Source organism: Bos indicus x Bos taurus, chromosome X, assembly GCF_003369695.1.
Source record: "Bos indicus x Bos taurus breed Angus x Brahman F1 hybrid chromosome X, Bos_hybrid_MaternalHap_v2.0, whole genome shotgun sequence".
NCBI lineage: Eukaryota > Metazoa > Chordata > Mammalia > Artiodactyla > Bovidae > Bos > Bos indicus x Bos taurus.
This window is the reverse complement of record NC_040105.1, coordinates 99,884,490-99,907,170: the sequence shown is the minus strand read 5'-3', so window position 1 is coordinate 99,907,170 and position 22,681 is coordinate 99,884,490. Positions and strand designations below refer to the sequence as shown.

At 37.0% G+C, this 22,681-nt stretch overlaps 1 protein-coding gene and 1 non-coding gene across 4 annotated transcripts in view; one reads left to right on the top strand and one right to left on the bottom strand.

Moving 5' to 3' along the window:
- The window catches only part of DIAPH2 (diaphanous related formin 2), a 982,036-nt gene that overhangs the window by 44,674 nt on the left and 914,681 nt on the right, over window positions 1–22,681 (top strand). For 2 of the 3 annotated variants that reach the window (XM_027534394.1, XM_027534393.1), the window contains exons 2-3: window positions 13,711–13,743; window positions 16,497–16,673. In XM_027534394.1, the coding sequence (XP_027390195.1) occupies window positions 13,711–13,743; window positions 16,497–16,673 (210 nt within the window). The remainder of the gene's footprint in view (window positions 1–13,710; window positions 13,744–16,496; window positions 16,674–22,681) is intronic. The other variant, XM_027534395.1, reaches the window with a different exon arrangement.
- Window positions 10,589–10,721, bottom strand: LOC113888274. Its single transcript, XR_003509910.1, has one exon. It is a non-coding gene; the product is annotated as a small nucleolar RNA SNORA70 (small nucleolar RNA).

Below are 22,681 nucleotides of genomic sequence, written 5' to 3'. Positions count from 1 at the left end.
AAGCCTCTTGATGAAGGTGAAAGTGGAGAGTGAAAAAGTTGGCTTAAAGCTCAACATTCAGAAAACGAAGATCATGGCATCTGGTCCCATCACTTCATGGGAAATAGATGGGGAAACAGTGGAAACAGTGTCAGACTTTATTTTTCTGGGCTCCAAAATCACTGCAGATGGTGACTGCAGCCATGAAATTAAAAGACGCTTACTCCTTGGAAGGAAAGTTATGACCAACCTAGATAGCATATTCAAAAGCAGAGACATTACTTTGCCAACAAAGGTCCATCTAGTCAAGGCTATGGTTTTTCCTGTGGTCATGTATGGATGTGAGAGTTGGACTGTGAAGAAGGCTGAGCGCCAAAGAATTGATGCTTTTGAAGTGTGGTGTTGGAGAAGACTCTTGAGAGTCCCTTGGACTGCAAGGAGATCCAACCAGTCCATTCTAAAGGAGATCAGCCCTGGGATTTCTTTGGAAGGCATGATGCTAAAGCTGAAACTCCAGTACTTTGGCCACCTCATGCGAAGAGTTGACTCCTTGGAAAAGACTCTGATGCTGGGAGGGATTGGGGGCAGGAGGAGAAGGGGACGACAGAGGATGAGATGGCTGGGTGGCATCACTGACTCGATGGACGTGAGTCTGAGTGAACTCCGCGAGTTGGTGATGGACAGGGAGGCCTGGTATGCCGAGATTCATGGGGTCACAAAGAATCGGACACGACTGAGTGACTGATCTCATCTGATCTGATCAGTAATCAACATAGAATCTGAAGCCAGTGAGGAAAAAATGGAAGGTTACCAAATTTAATAATTTTTGCTAATCCTAAATTCTTTGAAAGATCCTTTTGAAGTTTTCTGAAATTTTAAATCATTTTTGTCTACCATATAGTCATGTTTTGCTTATGTTTTTAAGTGTTCAGTATTTGTTATAATTAGTTACTTTAAATGTCCTTCCTATATGAGTCCAAATAAACTATTTTTGTTTTTCATGGGGGAAAGGTTGTCCACATTCACTTGGGAAGTTGTTTTTACTAGTTGTACCTTGGGAAACTTGAGTTCCAGGAGCTAAACACCTGCTACACAATTGAACTTTTAGATGATAACCTGTTTCTGACTTGGGAATTGTTTACAAATTCAAGAATATTAGCTAAAAGCACTAATAGTGAAATTAAATCATTGGTTGACTCTAGTTATCTTTTCCTCCAAAAAGTATGTTGTAATAATACCTTATTCACAACTCAGATATAATTTTCAGTTTTAGGAGATTCATACTCTTGAATCTTTGTGTTAGTTGCTCAGTCGTGTCCCACTCTTCATGATCCCATGGACTGTAGGCCACCAGGCTCCTCTGTCCATGGGATTCTCCAGGCAAGAATACTGCAGTGGGTTGCTATTTAGAGGAGTGAATTATTTTGTTTTGTCAGATTAACTTTGCAGCTACATCAGAAAACTAAATGATGTGGTTATTTATAAAAACTTCTTGAAGTAGATACATGGCAAGTCATTCTGAAGTGAAATATCTCCAGTGATAATCATAGCCATTTAGAGGTTATTTTGTATTATGAAGATAGTAATCACAACAACAGATATTAAATTACTCTATTTAACAGAAGCAACGATCATATGTCTGCATATAATTGCTATAATAACACTCATAATTTTAAGCAAAATTATATATAGTAACTGTCTTCTCTCTATTCCCATTGCTACCATTATAGCCTAAGCTCTTATCACCTCACAACTAGATCTCTCTCTCTCTCTCTGTCTCTCCTCTGTTTGCATCTACAATTCGGTAAATCATGACAGGTTTGGGTGCAATCAGTGCTAGAAACGGGAAAAAATTTGAGGACACAGTGGGGACCAAAAGAGACCTAGTCTTCACTGCACTGAGTTTATAGTATAGCAGGGAATACTGGCATAGATAGGGAATTATAATTTGATGACTGGAATGTGTTCTAAAGGGAGAAGTCAGGAACCATGGGGGACTATAACAGGACCAGCTTCAGCTCAACTGAGACCTACAGAGGTGAGTAGGAGATGGCCAGATGAAGAAGAGGGGCATGGGGTGAGTGCTGCGAGCAAAGCAAAGTCTAAATGGAAAGGCTAAGATGGAAAAAGAACTTGTGTTCTAACCAGTATTGTTATATATGATGAAGGCAGATTTCAGGATGTAGATAGAGGTTTTAGAGCTTGGGTTCTGCTCAGACCTAAATGCTAATTGCAACTGTGTAATTTATTTTCTTTTAATATATTTGTGCATGTAGGCAAATAACTTGTTGACTGCAAACCTTGATTTTCTGACCTGTCAAATAGGACAGTAAATTCCTATATCATAGGATTACTGTGAGGATTTAAATGTGGAATGCATGTAAAGCTCTTGGTGTAGTGCTTGGCATAAAATAAACGCTCAGTAAATTGTGGCTAGTATTTAGATAGAATAGGTCAAACTTGCTGTTCTCTGCAAGCCTCCGTTTTAGCCTGTGATTCCTTCCTCAATCTATTCTGAATATTACAGCCTACAGCCCTTCTCTGAAATGCTAAAATCTGAAAGCTCTGAAAACAGAATTTTATCATTTGGCCACGAAACCCAGCCTGGCTTGAGGCCGTAGATAAACTTTACTTATCCTGTTTTGTGGAGTATTCATGTTTCCCTGCTAACCTTGAATGCATTTCATTTAGTGTGCTAGCCCAGATCCCGCTGGGTGTGTTTTGTAATATATGGTATACATACCATATTCCTTTCTCAAATATGAATCACTTTGAATTCCAAAACACCTCTGACTTCAAGGGTTTCGGATAGGACATCGTGGACCTATACCACCTGAAATCATCTTTCTAAAATACCCCCTTCTCCATCTCTCTCTGAATCAGAACCTTTGATGGCTGTCAGACAGCCTAGACTACTCCTTTTGGTTTTCAAGACCATCTCTAGTCTGTCCCCTCTGTCAACTGGGAAAAAAAAAATATGTGTGTGTGTATATATATATATATATGTATATATGTAGCTTTAAAGTTGAGAATTATGTTTTGTTGGGCAGAATTTCTGAGGACTTAAGCCCAGAAGACAGACTCTCAGATAACCCTGAGGGAGTACTCCAAAGAGGTAAGGGAGGAGTCAGGATATAAGAGTTTTGCAACAAAAACCAGGTAATCACAACATCAAAAATTTACTGTGAATTAAAGAAAACCAGACATCACGTTATGAATTTAGTGCATTTCTAGGTATGGGAAGATGCAAGAGTCTGGGCTCACTGAGATCATTCCTTCCATATGCACCTTAACTATCTAGGGTCAGTATTCTGCTCTTCTCCATTGTGAATCCCCTCTGGGTGCACAGCCGGGGCTGCTGCAGTAGTTGTTGGCTTGATAGCGGCAACATCCTTTGTTTACTGATCTGGCAGGTAACATTTTTCATTCACACCATGCTACTTACTTGAAATTTAATACACTCTAACTTGAACCCTTTGTTTCCTAAGGCTGCTTCCCTAAAGTAAAATGTTAATACTGCTCCCCATCTCATTTCCTTTTCCTCCTCTTTTTCTGGCTATTCAAATCCTACCCAGCTATTAGAGTATGATTCTTTATAGTTTCTTAATGGGGTTGCAAAGAGTCAGACATGATTGAGCAACTAACACTTTCACTTTTTTTTTAAAGAAACTATATTATTTCTTCTCTGAATTCCTATTGTACTTAATTTATTCACCACATACTTGAGCAGGTATGATGTGCCAGCTACTGTTAAGTGTTGGAGATCCAGAAGTGATTAAGACAGGAAAATTAAGGGTGCTGCTGTTATGGAACTTGTTTTCTAGAAGCTGGAACATAAATAGGTAAATAGATAAGTAAACATAATTTCAGGTAGCGGTTCTGCTATGAAATTAATAAGCAGGACATGTGACAGTGCCTGTGGAAGAGGAGGAGGAGCAACATACCTCAGAATCTCCTCAATGGTTAGTTTTCACTCCCTGATTAGATTGTAAATACCTTAAGGGTGGAGTCACATCTTAACTTTTATGAGTCACAAAATGGTGAGCCTATGATGAGTTCTCAAACAATGTTTGGTAGAGGCATCTGTCTTTCTTTAAAAAAAAAAAAACAGAAGGTAAAAATTTATTTATTAAATATCGAGCCCCACTTGGCTAACTCATTGATCTAAGAATATCTATTATGTACAAGGTACTATGCTGGGCAAAGCTGGCTTTCTTTTCATTTCTGTTGCTTTTTATTCATAGAATAAGAAAGAATTTTCATGTCCCAACAGTTTTCCCATTTGAAATGGTTTTAGTATCTGCAGAAGGAGGTACTACTATGAAAAACCTGGATTATTCCTGCAATTGTTTTTAATTAATTTAATTACTAATTGACTTCCAGTTCATTAGCATGAATTTTAAGGCCTAACCAGCAAACATACATTTCTTTTTTTAAAAAAATTATTTCTATATTAATTTCTTTTGATTGAGGTATAGTTGATTTACAGTGTTGTATTAGTTTCTGGTGTATAGTAAATATATGTATTTTCTTTCAGATTATTTTTATTATAGTTTTTCACCTGGTATTGAACATAGTTCCCTGTGCTATATAGTAGGACCTTATTGTTTATTTCATATATAGTAATATATATCTGCTAATCCCAATCCCTAACTTATCCCTCCCCCCGCCTTTCCCTTTTGGTAACCATAAATTTGTTTTCTAAGTTTCTTGAACACTTCACCCCTAGTCGTTAAGCTACACAGAAACTAAATTACACAGAAGAGATAGCTGGATTCCCATATCATAGACATCCCTCTTGGTAGTTACAGGTTTAAGTTCATGGCAAGACAATTAGTTTAAGCTTGAGAAGAACTTGTGACAGAGTTTTGAAACTTACCCAGTGAACTAACATGGTCTTTTGCTTCATGAAGAAAACTGAAGCCCTATTCTGTGGTGTCATATTTCAATTTCTGGTAGATACACATTTTGTTCTTTATATTGAAAGAACGTCTTAAGAGGCAAATCCCAAAAGGAGTTTTTCTCTTGTCATAAAAATGGTGGCGAGAATTATGATTTGTAATAGCCAAGAGCTCTGGTGGGTTAATGGCTACCCATTCCAGTATTCTTGCCTGGACAATTCCATGGACTGAGGAGCCTGGCAGGCTACAGTCCATAAGGTCGCAAAGAACCCAGCTGAGCCACTAACACTTTCACTTCACTGGTGGATTGAATTTTGAGACTTTTGATTTGACAGTACTTCTGAGATTGTGTCCTTTTGGTTACAGAAATAGAAAAGTATTGCTCTATTAAAATGATGAAATGTACACTTTGAGATGTTCCCAACATCAAAGTAGGGTGGAGAGTTGGAGCTTAATGCCTGTGACTTAATCTTCTCAACTACTAGGCTTTTGTCCTTTAAGGTCAGGGCCCTGTCTCTTTAAATCCCAGTGCCTAACACGCTGCCAGCTGATCTATCTTCTGTTTGTAAGTGTTAATGGTGATAGAAGAATACAGTACCTAAGGGGACATGTGGACATCTGAAAATGCCCCTGTTAGAAAAGAGATGAAAGAATGTTTTGGGAGTAATTTTAAATATAGGCAGTTATAGTTCAATGGTTTTCAAAGCCAAAATTTTTTCCTCCTGTCTTCTTAGAATCAAACCTCTATCTACATAGATCTCAGTTCTAAAAATCAGATATACCTTTCCTGGTGAAACAAACACAATGGAGAGATACTCAATTAAAACAGTCTTTATAGTAAAGGATTTGAATGGGGCCAAACAAAATGTTCAACTTGGTTGCCAGATAGTTAAATAGCCTTGGATTGCCTTGATTGGTGTTATTGATTTGTCAAGTTCAGGGTGAATCCAGAATCTGAAAAGTTGAAAGGCAGTGCTTTGAAGAATAATTACTTCCTTCTATGACTGCTCAGTTCAGTTTAGTCGCTCAGTCATTTGTGACTCTTTGCTTTCCCATGGACTACAGCACACCAGGCCTCCGTGTCCATCACCAACTCCCAAAGTTTACTCAAACTCATGTCCATTGAGTCAGTGATGCCATCCAACCATCTCATCTTCCTCCCGCCTTCAATCTTTCCCAGCATCAGGGTCTTTTCCAGTGAGTCAGTTCTTTGCATCAGGTGGCCAAAGTATTGGAGTCTGATCTTCAGCATCAGTCCTTCCATGGACTATACAGTCCATGGAATTCTCCAGGCCAGAATACTGGAGTGGGTAGCCTTTCCCTTCTCCAGGGGATCGTCCCAACCTAGGGATCGAATCCAGGTCTCCCACATTGCAGGCAGATTCTTTACCAGCTGAGCCACCAGGGAAGCTCTATGACTGCTGCTGATCCGAATAAGTATTGGTCAAGGATGTCATCTAGAGATTTCAAATTCTGGGTCAGTGGTTGAGATGGATGGCCTTTCTTAAAGTCTTCCCTTACTTGGATAGTATATGGAGGTTTTAATAGAGTACCACCTGATCAGTCCTCTCAGGATTTCTCTGTTGTGATTGTTCTTTTATTCATCTGATCTTCATCTAGACTACAACCTCCCTAGGGCACATGCTCATCTTGTTTATGATTGTATTCCTAGTGCCCAGCTCTGAACAGGTACATAATAGGTGCTCAAATATTTGCTTAATTGAATTGAATATGCTTTTCTATATATCACATTGCCTTCACCCTTCTTAAAGATTAAGAAACTTAAGCTGGGTAAATAATTGCCTCTTTATTGTGATGACCAACTTATTTTCTCTAAAAGAGAGGAAAATAGTCAAATAGTATGGCTAAATTTTTGAGTTGGTGGTGAGAGTTTTGAATTATATGCAATTTAGTCATCCAATTTCTGTTGTACTAGAGTAATTGGAAGATGTTTATAAAACATTGTATTACCATGTGACACTAGCCATAAGAGAGCTGAACCTTTACATCTTGCTGTTTTTGTTAATTTCTGACTGATTGGGAAAATTAAAACTTAATTTTCTTGTAATAATGACTCCTGCATTTCAATCAGAACTTCAGCATTAGAGTTTTATAAGTAAATCAGCCCTTATTCTTAAGGGGTTGAGACTCTGGAGTGAAACTTTTACAATTATTCAGTACTCAGAGAGTACTGTAGTAAGTTATATTGAATATAACTGATCATAAATGAAGTTCATAAACTCTAATTGCTTGACTAATTCACAAGTGTATTGCTTTTCTAGAGTTGATTTTAATGAAAATATATGGTCACTATACTTATTGGTATAATATGCCCTCATCCTAATGACCATTATAGTTAGATTTGCACAATAAAAGCTTACTAAAATGACTTTAATCAGTGCTTTTAATTCAGGGGTGTGACTCTAATAAACATTTTTGGGTCATCTTTTTTGTTGTTGTTTTAACTCCATAGTAGCTCTATAGTTTATACACAAGAGTAAAATCCATAATATCTGCTTGCAAGTGGTGTGAGAGATGCATGCACTTGTATAAATTACATTCAGATAAAATTTGAGAGCTCATCCCTGTAGAACATTATTATAAATGAGACTATCTTAATACAACCATTTAAAAATGTTGTAAAGGTCAATTCACATAAAAAATGTCTGTGATTTAATCTTGTCCAAGAGATAACTCGTTATAGCTCTCTGAATTTTTTTTCATGTTGATGGTGTTTTTGTTATTGTTCTCCTTTTGTACCTTCCTCTCTTTTTTATTTATTTATTTTTGCTTTAGTTATGTTTATCAGTTTATTATAAAGGATATTGTAAAGGATACAAATGAACAGCCAAATGAAGTATACAGGGCAAGGTCTGAAAGAGTCGTAAGCACAGGATTTTCTGTCCAGATGGAGTTTGGGGTGTGCCACCCTCCCAGTACATGGATACATTCACCAACCTGAAATCTTTCTGAACCCTATAGTGTAGAGATTTTTATGGCTGTTTCATCACTGTACGAGTGATTGGTTGACACAATCCACAGTCCCTCTCCCCTCCCCAGAGGATGGAGGGGTGGGGCTTAAAGTTCCAAGTTTCTGATCCTGGCTTGATCTTTCTGGTGACCAGCCCCATTCTGAAGCTGTTCAGGAGCTCACTAAGAGTTGCCTTATGAGAACAAAAGATTTTTCTATCATCCAGGAAATTCCAAGGGATTTAGGAACTCTGTGTCAGGAACCAGGGGAAGAGACTAAACCTATTTATTATGTCACAGAGGGATAAATTAATATGTGGCTACATGAATGGATAACTGAATTCATGGACACATGGGTAAATGAATGGATGAATAGGTAGGTGGATAGATAATGAATATGTTAGCAAATGGTGAGGTAGAATGGAGGTGGATACATAGATGGATATTGTCTGGTGAATAGGTAGACGACATGGATTTTTAAAAATCTTTTAATCAGCAGAAATTAACTTGCATCCAGAGCACTGGCTACAAAGATGTCTTTGTATTTTTCTACTTTCCTCTTGCTTTTCTCGTCTCCTTTTAAATTAATTTGTATTGGAGTACAGTTGCTTTACAATGTTGTGTTAGTTTCTGCTGTATAGCAAAGTGAATTAGTTATACATATATCCATTCTCTTTTAGATTTCCTTTCCATTAAGTCACCACAGAGCATTGAGTAGAGTTCCTTGTGCTATATAGTACAAGGAACTCATTAGTTAACTCTTTTATACGTAGTAGTGTATACATGTCAGTCCCAATCTCCCAATTCATCCCACTCGCCTTGATATCTATATGTTCCTTTCTCTTCTTTGACTAATGTGTAAATACAGTTATGTGGCAGAAATATTTTATTTTCTAATGCAGATAACTTAAGTGTAATTTATACAATAATTTCAATGTGTTTTTAATGTGCAGTGTCCAAAAATTGCCTCCTCCTTAATAGGAAACTCTTCAAATGTCCTTAAAGATTTTTCTTTTCAATAGACTACATTTCTCTCTCTCTCTGTCTCTCTTTTTCTGAATAGTTGTAGAGTGCTAAGTAATGGTAGCAAGAAGATATTTTTGACAGCAGAGTTTTACATGAGGGAAATCTCTGAGAAAAATATCCTTATCAGTCAAATGTGCATAGTTATATAGGATATACACCCTAGTCGAATGAAACTTATAAATCAAGAAATCATAAGCAGAGTGTTTTTCTTTATGGTTCTCTGTCACAAGTAATTGGGATAATTTTTTATGTGAATATAATTTCCCCTTTGTCTTAAGGTGCTTTATCATTCGAAGATGCCTTTTAGGGAAAAAAGTCTTAAGAAGACAGTAAACAAAGCATAATTCTCCATTTTTGACCAGGGGCCCACATTTGGCTTATTAATAACCAACTTTAAACTCAAGGGAAGCTCTAGAAGTAGAAATGTACCTAGCTGGATGGGCATTCCAATACAGGGAAGAGTGGGTGCTCAAACAGGACATAGGTATGTGATGGAAAAAGGATTACCATTTTTCCATAGCATATAGATCATGAAGGAAGATGCAGAAGGTAGCCTAGGGCTGAATAATATAGGACTTTGAATGCTGTATTAAGGGTATTAGTCTTTATTCTGTCAGGAGCCTTTAAATACAGATGGGCAAGTAATAGTCATTTATAGTTTTTTATCGAGTTCTGTGTGCCAAGCACTGCTCTAGGCATTAGGGTTACATCCCTTAACCAAACAGATGAAAATCTCTGTTCTCATGGAGCTCATACTTTTAGTGGGAGAAATAAACAAAAATAAATTATAGACTGTGTGAGAATGTGGTAAGCTTTATTAAAAAGAAAAGCAGAGTGTGGTAAAGCAGGTCAAGAGTGTGTGGAGGAGGTGGGTATTTCCATTTAAATAGGATGGACAGAGTAGGTCTCCCTGAGCAAGAACTTGAAAGGGGAAGAAGTGATGGAAGGGGCTATATGGATTACAGAAAAAATCTTTCCAGGCAAAGAGAAGAGACAGTACATGTGGCTTACTGCCTTCTTGGGGAACGGTGAAGTGGTTGGTGTGACTGGAGCTGAGTGAATGAAAGAAACAGTAGTAGGAGATGAGGTCAGAGGGATATGGAGAGTGTGCAGCTCTGTAGGGCCTTGCAGGCTCTTGTAAGGACTTTGACTTTCACTGGAAGTGAAAATAGGGCGCCATTGAAAAGTTTTGAGCAGAGGAGTGATATGATCTGACTTTTTTTTTTCCCTAACTAAAGTCCATGGTTTATTCAGATTTCCTTAGCTTTTTCTTTCTTTCTTTTTTTGGACCGGAAAGTAGAATTTATTGGTGTGTGTAAGGAGGGGACAACACCAAGGCTTTCATGAGTGCAGGGGCTGCCATTTGTCCAGAGGGCCAGCATTAGGGATGTATTTGACCACACAACCATCTGGGATGAGCTGCTTTTCTGCCACCATGTTTTCAATTTTATCCATATTAAATTTAGTAATTTCCCACTTCTTGGAGATGTGAATCTTCTGGCGACCAGGGAACTTGAACTTGGCCCTGTGTAGGGCTTCAATTACATGCTCATTGCTCTGCAGCTTGGTGTGGATGGATGTTATGACTTGGCCAAAGTGGACCCTGGCCACTGTGCCCTGGGGCTTTCCAAAGGCAGTGCATGTACCACTGCCTAGTACATGTGGAGCCTAGATTGGGGACAGCATGCCAGTCATGAAGGTTCACTGGCAAGGGTTGTCTCCAAGGTCCCTTAGGGAAACTTGTACAGGCACCGGCTGCATACACTACTGAGGAGGCTGCTGTTTATAGCCATTGCACACTGGGCCCCAATGGGGAAAGAGCACAGTTGGTTTAACTGGCTGCAAACTGACTTGGGTTTAAACAGTGTCACTTCATCAGTGTGTTCAGAATTAACTGTAGCAGGGTAACCTGGAAATAGGGACATAAGCTAGGGGGCTCTTACAGAAATCTAAGAATGAGGTGATGCAGTGGCAACTTGAAGCATACGCCCGTGGCGGATTCATGTTGATGTATGGCAAACCAATACAATATTGTAAAATAATTAGCCTCCAATTAAAATAAATAAATTTATACTAAAAATAAAAATAAATAAAAGGCAACTCATCAACTGAAAAAAAAAAAAAAGGATGTTACTTTGGCAATGAGGAGAGAATTGTGGCAGAGATAATTATTATGAGGCCACTGCCATGACTAGACTCTAAATGGATGGTTTGTATGAGAATGTAGAAGCAACTGCAGAAAGATCACTATGGAACTTGACAACTGTTTGGCTATAGGGAATTAAGGAGAGGGAGGAAACCAAGGTGATATGGAAGACTTGAAACTGGAGGAGTGGGATCCAGATCATACCCTTACCATAAATGCGACCCTTCTTTTTGAAAGTCTGTCCTGACCCTTTGTGATCATCCTTTGGGCTTATGTAGTGTTTCCGCTGGGTTATTAATTGTCTACTCACTTTTTGCTACTATATTTGCCCTCCTATTACCCACCTTCCAGATCTGAGAGAAGAGCTCTGATTCTTACAATTGTGGCAGTATTAAGGTATAATTAGCAATTAAGAATAATGAAAGACCAAAGAATCTAAATTTATATTTAGTTTGTATATGAAGAATAGCTGATTGAAGAACATTAGTATATATTGGTTAAAGTGAATTCAGTAGATGATACGTTAAGATGTGTTAGGCAAAGACTTTGGTTGGAGGGGAATGCTCTTCGAGGTGATGCTTGACCTTCTGTTAATGGTGACAAAAGGAAGTTACCCAAAGGAAAATTAAACTAATAGGGCTTGGGACATATCTGTGAATTTTAGATTACCATGAACTGTTTCAATTCAGTAGTTCAACCCTAATATCCTACAGCTTAATTATACCAACTGAAGAGGCCATTGACCATTGACTAAGAGTTAGTATCTAGTAACAATCATATCTGTGGTCTGTGGTTGAGTCATTTAGCCTCCACAAGGTTCAGTTCCATCATTTGTAAATTGAGAGGTTTTGATCATATTATCTCAAATTTCATCCAATTTAATAGTGTCTAACTCCATATAATAGAATTTAATATGGATAAAAAATGATAATTTCAAAATGGAGAGTGGGGGTGGGAGAAGAGAACTAAAGTTTCTTCCCGTAAGACAAAGTGGAAATATTGCTAGCAATGTTTTTTGTTTGTTTCTGTCCCCCACAATTAAACTGTCAACATATATTCAATTGAGATACAGATTTAAAGTATTCAAGACATGTGTATACCTTAACTTAGAGAACTGACTAAATTAAATCTTATTTCCCCTGAATTTACATTCTTACTTTGAAGATACATATATGCTTCCAATCTTGAGTTTATAATCCCAAAGGATGGAAAAAAAAGAAAAGCAGTGGTTGTTTGAAGAACAGTATAACTAATAAATAACACAGGTGGACAGGTAGCAGGCTAAGTGCAGCACTTTTGAGACTTTGACATTTCTCACTCTGATTTTGCATTACAGAAAATCATGAAGCTTGTCATTGTGCATAAAACAGTTTTCTGTACCCCACTGGGAAAATTAAAGAGAACTTACCAGGTAGAGATAGTCTTAGGGTGAATTGATTTCTCTTAAAAAGGCTTCAGTTGTGATGTAAATACTCCCCCTTACTTTCTTTTTTATAGGCAGCAAAGATTGATTGGGGTTTGTGTCAGCAGGATGTGATAAAGACATAGTACAAAGATGTAGTTATGTAAATCCTTGAGGGAATCAACAGCTTAAAAGTAGAAAAAGAACTACATGTATAATAGCATATTTGTCCCAACTGATGGAGGGGAGGATGATCTTTAATATCATTTAGTTGGTGGTATTTGAAGATGATTTTATGAGACCCTGTGACCAAATACTTCTCACTTAAAACTCCTACTAGAATTCTTCCCACCAGTGAGCCACATATTTTTCTTAGTTAAAAGGGATGTGAGCATGCATGATGTACATCATTCAGCTTCTATTGTAGGAAATAAATGTATAGGATGTTGTAGAAGGGTTAATTTCTGTTCCTAACATGATTTTTAAAAATCTGATTCTTTCCTAATCACATTTCTTAACTAGCACTTCAACATACTTCAACATATTTATATAATATAACGGCTTTCGTGCTCCTCTTTTGTTATTGTAATTTTGCTGTATCTAAATCTTGAAGTAGTTGTGCCTATATATGCTGTATGGTAATTTTAATTAGTCACTGTATCTTCTAAACTGGAATGTACCATTTCCAATGATTCTCAACGTTAGAGGTAGAAAACCACGTGCAAAAAAAAGTGTTGGAGGTTTTGAGAAATGGGCATATATTAACAGAATCGGTAAGTTCAATGTTATCTAGAATATTTATAAAGTGTTCTATAAATATCTATCCATAACTGAGTTCTAGACTGAGCTGTTTCATGGTATTTCACTACAATTAAATGTGACATTTTTCCTATTGTTCATGGTTTTAAAAAATTTATGTCACTTAAAAATATGATTATTCATGCTAAAACTTTGAAAAAGCTTGACAGGGCTTATGACTTTGTTATATCTTATGTCACATTTGAACACTGTAGTAATGATATGTGATCTAAATCTGACTTTGAGAATTTGGGAGTCATCTTGTAAAACAAAGAGACACCCCCTCCACCAAATCGTCATTTTTAATCCTTAAAAAGTTTTTTTCTCTTGTAAAGAATTTTTATGTTTATATGATATATTTAAATTTTCTAATTCTTTTTGAAGAGTTTTAGTTGATAAAAAATGAGAATCATTCAGATATTTTCTTGTTTGATCTGTAAATGTCTCTTGTCTGACAGTTTTTTTTTTTTTTTTTTTGGTTTTAATAGAATATTCAAATAAAAACTTTGGCAGATGATGTGGTAAGGTGGACTTAGTAGCATGTTATTATATTATGCATGTTGCTTTTTTTATTAAAGTGGGTGGACATTAAAGCATTGATATATGTAACAATGTGAAAAGTCTAGATGTTTATAAAGTACAGTAGATGGAAGAATTGTCAATAAAAAACAGCAGATGTCTGCAAAAAAATCAGACTTTTCTTTTTTTGAATGTAAAAAGAAACAACTCTATGAGATCTCAAAATAATTTCTATATTGCCATCCTGATACATACCTTAAGCAATTAAAAAACCTATATAAATCTAACTCTGGAAAGCACAAATGTTTCCTTTTTCAGTAGCCATGTAAATCGACCCTGAATATGTTAAGTATTAATATTAACAGTAAAGGAAATTAATTTAAAATAGAAAGGAAGTTAAGTTCATTGTGTTAGCCAGAAATGTGCTATTAAATTTAAAATCCTCAAGTATTTTTGAGCTAAGTCTATTGTAAAACTTATTAAAATTATGGGCTTAAAATTTAAGTGTGCCCTTTAATACCTAATACCCTGGTGGCTCAGATGGTAAAGCATCTGCCTACAATGCGGGAGACCTGGGTTCAATCCCTGCGTCAAGAAGATCCCCTGGAGAAGGAAATGTCAACCCACTCCAGTGCTCTTGCCTCGAAGATCCCATGGACGGAGGATCCTGGTAGGTTACAGTCCATGGGGTCGCAAAGAGTCAGACATGACTGAGCGACTTCACTTAATAGCTAAACTTTTAAAAAAAGGTATTTTAAGCAGTGTCATTTTTTTTTTCTCTGTGAAATTACCTATCTACAAATAGTGTAGAATATTATTCATGATTTAAGGAAGTGAAAGTATATGGCTTAATTTTATTTTCTTATCAAGATATAGCTGAAAGCAAAAGCCAATTTTCTAGATCGAAGTGAATGGCATAGTGGAAGATCAAATATATATGTAAATAATGCTATTCAGTATAAACAAGCCAGCACTGCAAAAGTAAATATTAAGTGATATAAAGGGAAAGGAATAGAAATATGTTAATTTAATGGTTGATTGCATATTTAAATGCTTTTATGTCCACCATATCTTTTAGTAAAATTTGATTCTTGGTTATGTACTCAGCTTATTTGGGATTGCTTAATATTTTTTCTTGAGTTGTTTGAAGATATACTACATATCTAATCCAACTTAATTTTCCTCAAAGACTTTCAAATTTAAAAGAAAATTGGAAAATATAGAAGGTGATTTGAAGAAGTGAATCTTCAGTGACCACTGGGCTAGGAACCAGGGACTTGTCAATTTGGCAAGTTACTTTTTCTGTGAAATGAGAGTCAACCTAGATGGTTTTTCGTTTCTTCCCACCTCTAAAATATGATTTACATAATCTCTTTGTAAGCAACCATGTACTAAGATCATTTTTGGAATCCTAAATAAGCTGCTTAAAACTGCTCATATTTCTTTCAAAGTATACTTTTTATTAAAAAAAGTGTTCTTTGAATGAAAATCACAGATTTTTTTTTTTTTTTTTTTAATATGGGTCAACAGTAGTTGACAACATTGTGGTAAGAACGTCTGCGATGCTTTGTATTGTTGAAGTGATTTATAAGCACTTGGTAACATGGCAGTGACAGGCACTGACGTCCTATCTAACATATCTGCTTGTTTGTCATGAGCTGACAGTATGCATGTGCTTCTTAACAGAAACCAGAATAAAACTGAGTTGCATTCAGTTTTCTGGTCATTACTAATTTTTGATGTTCACCGTGCTGTGGTTCAAAACAGAATGGCCTGTTTACAGGCAACTGGAGTTGTTAACTCACTTTATGTGAAATTGCAAGCTAATTATAAGAGATTGTGCATGGAATCAATGGTTCTGAGTCAATATCTATAAAGTGGCAAGTTCTTCATAGTTTTGTTTTTAGGAATAAGATATTTCTGTTTGTGTTATATTTCCAGAAAATGGAACAGATAATGTTTTTAATTTTGTTCTGCTTCCTTGTTGGTCCTTTTAGGGAAGAAAAGGTGAGGGTAATAATAGTAAAAACAGCAATAGTAATAAATAGCAGCTAAGTACACTACATGTGTATTTTTAGATCTCACAATAACTCTTTTCTTGCTTTCTCTCTCTCCCCTCCCCTCTTCTCTTCCCTTCATTCCTTCCTTCTATATGTATTAACTTGTTACCCTATTTTAGAAATGAGGAGACAGTTGGAGACCAAGGAGTTTGCACAGGGTAGCCGACCTAGTGAATTGCAGATTCAAACCCAGGGAGTCTGGCTCCATAGTCCATGCTCTTAACCATTATATTCTACCACTACATTGCCAAAGTGCTCATAGATACTTGTCACAATTATTTTGGCATTTTGAAGAACAGAAATGTTAGTATAATTTCCCCCTTAGAATTGAATATCCTTTTCTTTTTCTTCCCTCATAGTTTCAAAGTTGGTGCCAAAGACACATTCTCCCTCAAACCACCACATGACTTTGAGATCAGACTTTTCTCACCTATTTACTGTGCAAAACAGCAATGACAAGGACCTAAGTTTCACTTTTGAGGAATACTTTTCACCCCCTAGACTTCTGAGGCTATTGAGCTACTTCAGGGTTTCACAGTAGTACAGTCTCTAAGTGGAGCTTGCTGCTTAAAATAACATTTTGTCAAAAAGACAATAATATATATTATACTAACTGCCATTTTGATGTTTTGGTTCCTGATGTTGGTGATTCTTGATCTGTTCCTTAGGGCTTCTTTTTTCCTTTCTGTTTGCAGCGTGACCGAATTACAAGTTTCAGAAAATCTACTGTGAAAAAGGAAAAACTTCTTATCCAACATCCTCTTGATTCTCAAGTTGCGATGAATGAGTTTCCAGCTGCTCAGCCATTATACGATGAACGATCTTTGAATTTGTCCGAAAAGGAAGTACTGGATTTATTTGAAAAAATGATGGTAAGTTAGACACCCTGATTTTGTTATAATTTTCAAGTGCATAGCACTGGGTTGGAAGTAGGGCTGTTTGTATGGACTGTGTTTATATCATATAAAGGAGAGGCCAGAAACTTGTTGATATAACAAAATTTTTTTTGAAAGTATCTGGTTTTTTGAGCTACAACATGTTTGTCTCTTCCACTATGAGCTCCTAAAAGCAGGGGCTGTCTTATTTATTTTCATTCTCTGTTATTCAGTAGTCTGTGGCACACTGGATCAGTTTTTTAACTACCTAATTTGTGTTTCTCTCCTATTAAGCTAAACAGGCCTAAGTCCAGTTCTCTGAAAACAATATAAAGTATCATGTTAGGTATATGAAGTAGAGTTTAGAGGACACAATGTTGTAAAAAAAAAAACAACAAAACAAAACATAGAGGAGACAGAATAATTCCTCCAAGATTGTTTTATTATCCATAGTCATACCATCTATATTTTCTAGCATGCTTTTTATATTAAATACGTTCTAGTTTGTGGTCTAGATTATTTCTTAGATAATAAATATAATATTTTGATTTTTCAGCAGTTTATAGTAAGAGGAGAGATGAGGTTTCAGGCCATATTGGATGGATTTGCTTGATCAAAGAAGTGGAGATCCTGATTCATGATTTATTCATTTCTAGTTCTATTCCACTTATCATGGCAATTGTTTTGGTGTGTGTGGATATCTATTCATTTTGAGTTAAGGACTAAAAGAGTTTCAAAGATCTCCAAATAAGAGGTTAAGAATACTGGAAATCTATCAGTGGAACAAAGTAGAAAACCTAGAGATAAATCCACGCACCTATGGACACCTTATCTTTAACAAAGGAGGCAAGAATATACAATGGAGAATACAGTCTCTTTAACAAGTGGTGCTGGGAAAACTAGTCAACCACTTGTAAAAGAATGAAACTAGAACACTTTCTAATACCATACACAAAAATAAACTCAAAATGGATTAAAGATCTAAACGTAAGACCAGAAACTATAAAACTCCTAGAGAAAAACATAGGCAAAACACTCTCTGACATACATCACAGCAGGATCCTCTATGACCCACCTCTCAGAGTAATGGGAATAAAAGCAAAATAAACAGATGGGACCTAATTAAACTTAAAAGCTTTTGCACAATGAAGGAAACTATAAGCAAGGTGAAAAGACAGCCTTCAGAATGGGAGAAAATAATAGCAAACGAAGCAACTGACAAAGAATTAATCTCAAAAATATATAAGCAACTCCTGCATCTCAATTCCAGAAAAATAAATGACCCAATCAAAAAATGGGCCAAAGAACTAAATAGACATTTCTCCAAAGAAGACATTCAGATGGCTAACAAACACATGAAAAGATGCTCAACATCACTCATTATCAGAGAAATGCAAATCAAAACCACAATGAGGTACCATCTCACACTAGTCAGAATGGCTGCTATCAAAAAGCCTACAGACAATAAATGCTAGAGAGGGTGTGGAGAAAAGGGAACCCTCTTACACTGTTGGTGGGAATGCAAACTAGTAAGCCGCTATGGAGAACAGTGTGGAGATTCCTTAAAAACTGGAAATAGAACTGCCTTATGACCCAGCAATCCCACTGCTGGGCATACACACTGAGGAAACCAGAATTGAAAGGGACATGTGTACCCCAATGTTCATCACAGCACTGTTTACAATAGCCAGGACATGGAAGCAACCTAGATGCCCATCGGCAGATGAATGGTAAGAAAGCAGTGGTATATATACACAATGGAGTATTACTCAGCCATTAAAAAGAATGCATTTGAATCAGTTCTAATGAGGTGGGTGAAACTGGAGCCTGTTATACAGAGTGAAGTAAGTCAGGAAGAAAAACAGTATACTGTTTACTAACAGTATACTAACGCATATATATGGAATTTAGAAAGATGGTAATGATGACCCTATATGCGAGACAGCAAAAGAGACATGGATATATAGAACAGTCTTGGACTCTGTGGGAGAAGGTGAGGGTGGGATGATTTGATAGAATAGCATTGAAATATGTATGTTATCATATATGAAATAGATCGCCAGCCCAGGTTCTCAATGCATGAGACAGGGTGCTCAGGGCTGGTGCACTGGGATTACCCTGAGGGATGGGATAGAGAGGGAAGTAGGACGGGGGCTCAGGATGGGGAACATATATACACCCCTGGCTGATTCATGTCAGTGTATGGCAAAAACCACTACAATATTGTAATTAGCCTTCAATTAAATAAATTAAAAAAAAAGAATACTGAAAATCTAGACCCTTCTACTCTGCCCATTATGGAATATCTTGTTCCTATCTAACACCCAATCCCACTATTCATTGAAAGTTGTTGAATAAAAACAAGTTCCCTTTATCAGATTAGATTAGTCGCTCAGTCGTGTCCGACTCTTTGCTACCTCATGAATCACAGCACGCCAGGCCTCCCTGTCCATCACCAACTCCCGGAGTTCACTGAGACTCACGTCCATCGAGTCAGTGATGCCATCCAGCCATCTCATCTTCTGTCGTCCCCTTCTCCTCCTGCCCCCAATCCCTCCCAGCATCAGTCTTTTCCAATGAGTCAACTCTTCACATGAGGTGGCCAAAGTACTGGAGTTTCAGCTTTAGCATCATTCCTTCCAAAGAAGGAATTATCTTTATACTTTTCCTTTAATGCCCTTTCTGTCTAGCCAAAGCTGACATCCAACTTTTCCCATGACACAAGTCCTGACATATCCACTCTCTTCAGACCTTCCTGCCATGTTCCTTGAATGGTCTTTCAATAACCCTTTGTCTTTTAAGGTCTATTATCTGCTGACTGACCTTGATGATGATAGCACCTGGTTATCCTTTTAACCTTTCCCTTGTTATTCATTTTGGTGATTTCTACTATTACATTGATAATCTTGCCATTGCTTTTTTGCCCTTAGTTCCTTGGTCTTCTGAACTCTAACCTCTGCATGTATGTATTTAGCCAATTTTAGGCATGACAGCACTTTGGACTGTCATTCTTTGGAATGATTCCACCTCTGAGATCTTTAACCCAAAATTCTTCTCGAAAGGTAAACAACCTATACTACCTTTTCCAGGCCTTTAATTTTACAGGGTATGTTTGTGTAGTGGTTAAGAGCTGAACTCTGGGGTCATTCAGACTTGAGTTTGAGTTCTGGCTGTGCCGTTAATCACATTACCCTGTGAAGTCATGATACATCTTCTCAGCACTTTATTTTCCATAACTCTTAACAAAATTATAATAGTGTCTACATTATATGGTTTATTTAAGGATTAAAGGAGATGATATTCCTGGAATAATGCCTGGCATAAAGTTTTCTATAAAAATAATTTTATGAATATTTATTGTATTTCATTCCTTTATCAAATAAAGCTCTGTTCTTCAGTTTCCAATATTTCCTGACCACCTAGACTGCCCTTCAGTTTGCAGTGGGATTGTCTTGTCTTAATCACCCCAACCAACAACAATAGAAACAAACATTTTTTGACACTAATCAAACTTTTTAATCTTTTTTTTTTAAAGTCTTCTTATTTTCACTCAGATTTCACTCAAATGATACTCCTTTAATCTGCTGACAAATTGGTTACTAATTTTTATGGAAGTAAAATAGTTCTTTGAGTTAATCAGTGGCATTGCCATATTCTAGTTTACTTTAACTCAACAATTATGGGCCGTCTTCCAGGCCATTTGTTTCCTCTGTCATTTCTAATTGCTTTCCAAATGCCATTGGTTTTGCTTTTGCAATGACTTTGACGTCTTTTTCCACAGTTGTCCTCCAGCTGCTCTTACCCTACTGTAGACAATATCCCTCTCTGATTTTTTCTCACAGACTATGAAAATTGCCTCCTATCTGGTCTTCCTCTTGTCCTCCAGGTTTTTCCTGTTCTGATCCAGTGATGCTTTATTAATGATTCTGAAACAGGTTTCTTTTCTAAAGCTCCAAGTAGGCCCTTCTGTTTTCAGTCATCTTACACGTCCCTACTCCATTCCCTCCACCATACTTATCGATGATTATTTCACACCTTTACTTTGCTGCTCAATCCTCAGAACTCTTACCCATGTTCATGCTCTGCTGATGATCTTGGTGCCTAATTTCATGAGTAAACTGAAGTGATCAGAAGAGAACTTCCACAGACTCCCACCACCATATCTCCTTGTCACCATAGATGAAGTTTTCATCTTTCAATCCTCCCATTTGTGTAGAAGATTCCATTCCTTTTGACCTACTCAAGGACATTACTCCAATCATTTTCTCCTCTGTCGTCTGCCCTTCCCAGCACCTTACAAACATGCTATCTCACTTTACAACTTTTTCATGATTTTATGCCCCTAGCCTATTGCTGCTCAGTTTTTACTCTCCTTTGAAGCAAAACACCTAATAATTTTGTTTATATTCACTGCTTCTGATTTCTCTCATCCTACTTTCTCTCCTAAACTCACTCTATCTAGCCTCTATTCCATCATTCTATCAAAATGGGGTTTATCAGTGTCACCAAAAATCATGCTGCCTAGCCCTATATTCAGTTCTCAGTTCTTATCTTAACCAACCTACCAGCAGTGTTGATGCAGTTGGTTATACATCTCCCTCCCCTTACCCCCCTGGGGCATTAATTTTGTTTTTCTCCAAACTCTTTGGCTGCTGCTTCAGTTTTCTTTGCTGATTCCTTTTAGTGTCCTCAACTTTTAAATGTTGGAGGGGCCTGGGGATCAGTCCTTGGAATCTTCTCTTCTCTACACTATCTTTTTTTGTTATTGAAACTAATTCTATGGCTTTACATTCCATTTGTATGCTCACAATTTTCAAATTTATCTCCAGCTTAGTCCTCATGTCTGAAATCAAGACTCTCATAATCGTATTTCGTAATCAGCCACTCTCCCTGGATGGATGGTCACTAGACTTCTAAAAGTACCATATCAAAAAACTAAGCTGTTAATATTCTCCTCCAGACTTGCTCCTCCTGGTGTCTTCCCCTTCTCAGTCGATGGTATATCCATCTGTTCAGTTACTTGGGCCAAACACTTTAGGATTATCCTTGATTACTCTCTCTTTGTCACATTCCACATTTAATTTGCTAGGAAACCCATAAGCTCTACCCTCAAAGTAAGGTACTTGTAAAAGCTGACCATTTCTTACCACCTTCACTGGTCCCATACTAGTTGAAGCCTCACCTAGGCTGCTACAGGAGTGGCAGAGCTATTATGATTAACAGAGTTCCTCACTTGTCTCCCTGCTTCCACCATGACCCTCTACAGTGTATTCTCAAATATTACCCATTTAAAACCTGACAACATCATGTCATTTGGGTTCTCAAATCTTTCCATAGCTTCTGAAATCTCTCCATAGCTTCTCAAATCTCTCCTATGGCTTCCTAATTCCTCCAGGATACAAAAACCAGTATCCTTAAAAGAGTAAGGCCCTCTATGATTTGATCCCCAATTTACCTTTCTGAAGGACTTTCCTGGTGGCTCAGGTGGTAAAGAATCTGCCTACAATGTGGGAGACCTGGGTTCGATCCCTGGGTTGGGAAGATCCCCTGGAGAAGGAAATGGCAAACCACTCCAATATTCTTGCCTGGAGAATTCCATGGACAGAGGAGCCTGGTGGGCTACAGTCCAAGGGGTTGCAAAGAGTTGGACGTGGCTGAGTGACTAACATTTTCACAATTTGACCCTTTTGATATCTTCCTCTACTACCCTTTTCATTTGCTCATTTGCTTCAGTTACACGCATTCATTTTACGTGATGATAGCCATAAACAAAAAATGATTCCTGGCTGTTTTAAATTTTTAAATTTGTGTACAGCATTTACAGTGTTTTCAAACCTTTTATAGAATTTTTGTTTTGTGGTTTGAATATTAATTCTAATATTTCATCAGCAGTTTACCACATCCCTCTTTAAATGTGACATGTTTTTTAAAAGATTTACTTGTGGATTCATAAACGTTAAAGAAAGGTACAACCTGGTGCCACATTGTCCAAATGATAATTTTTC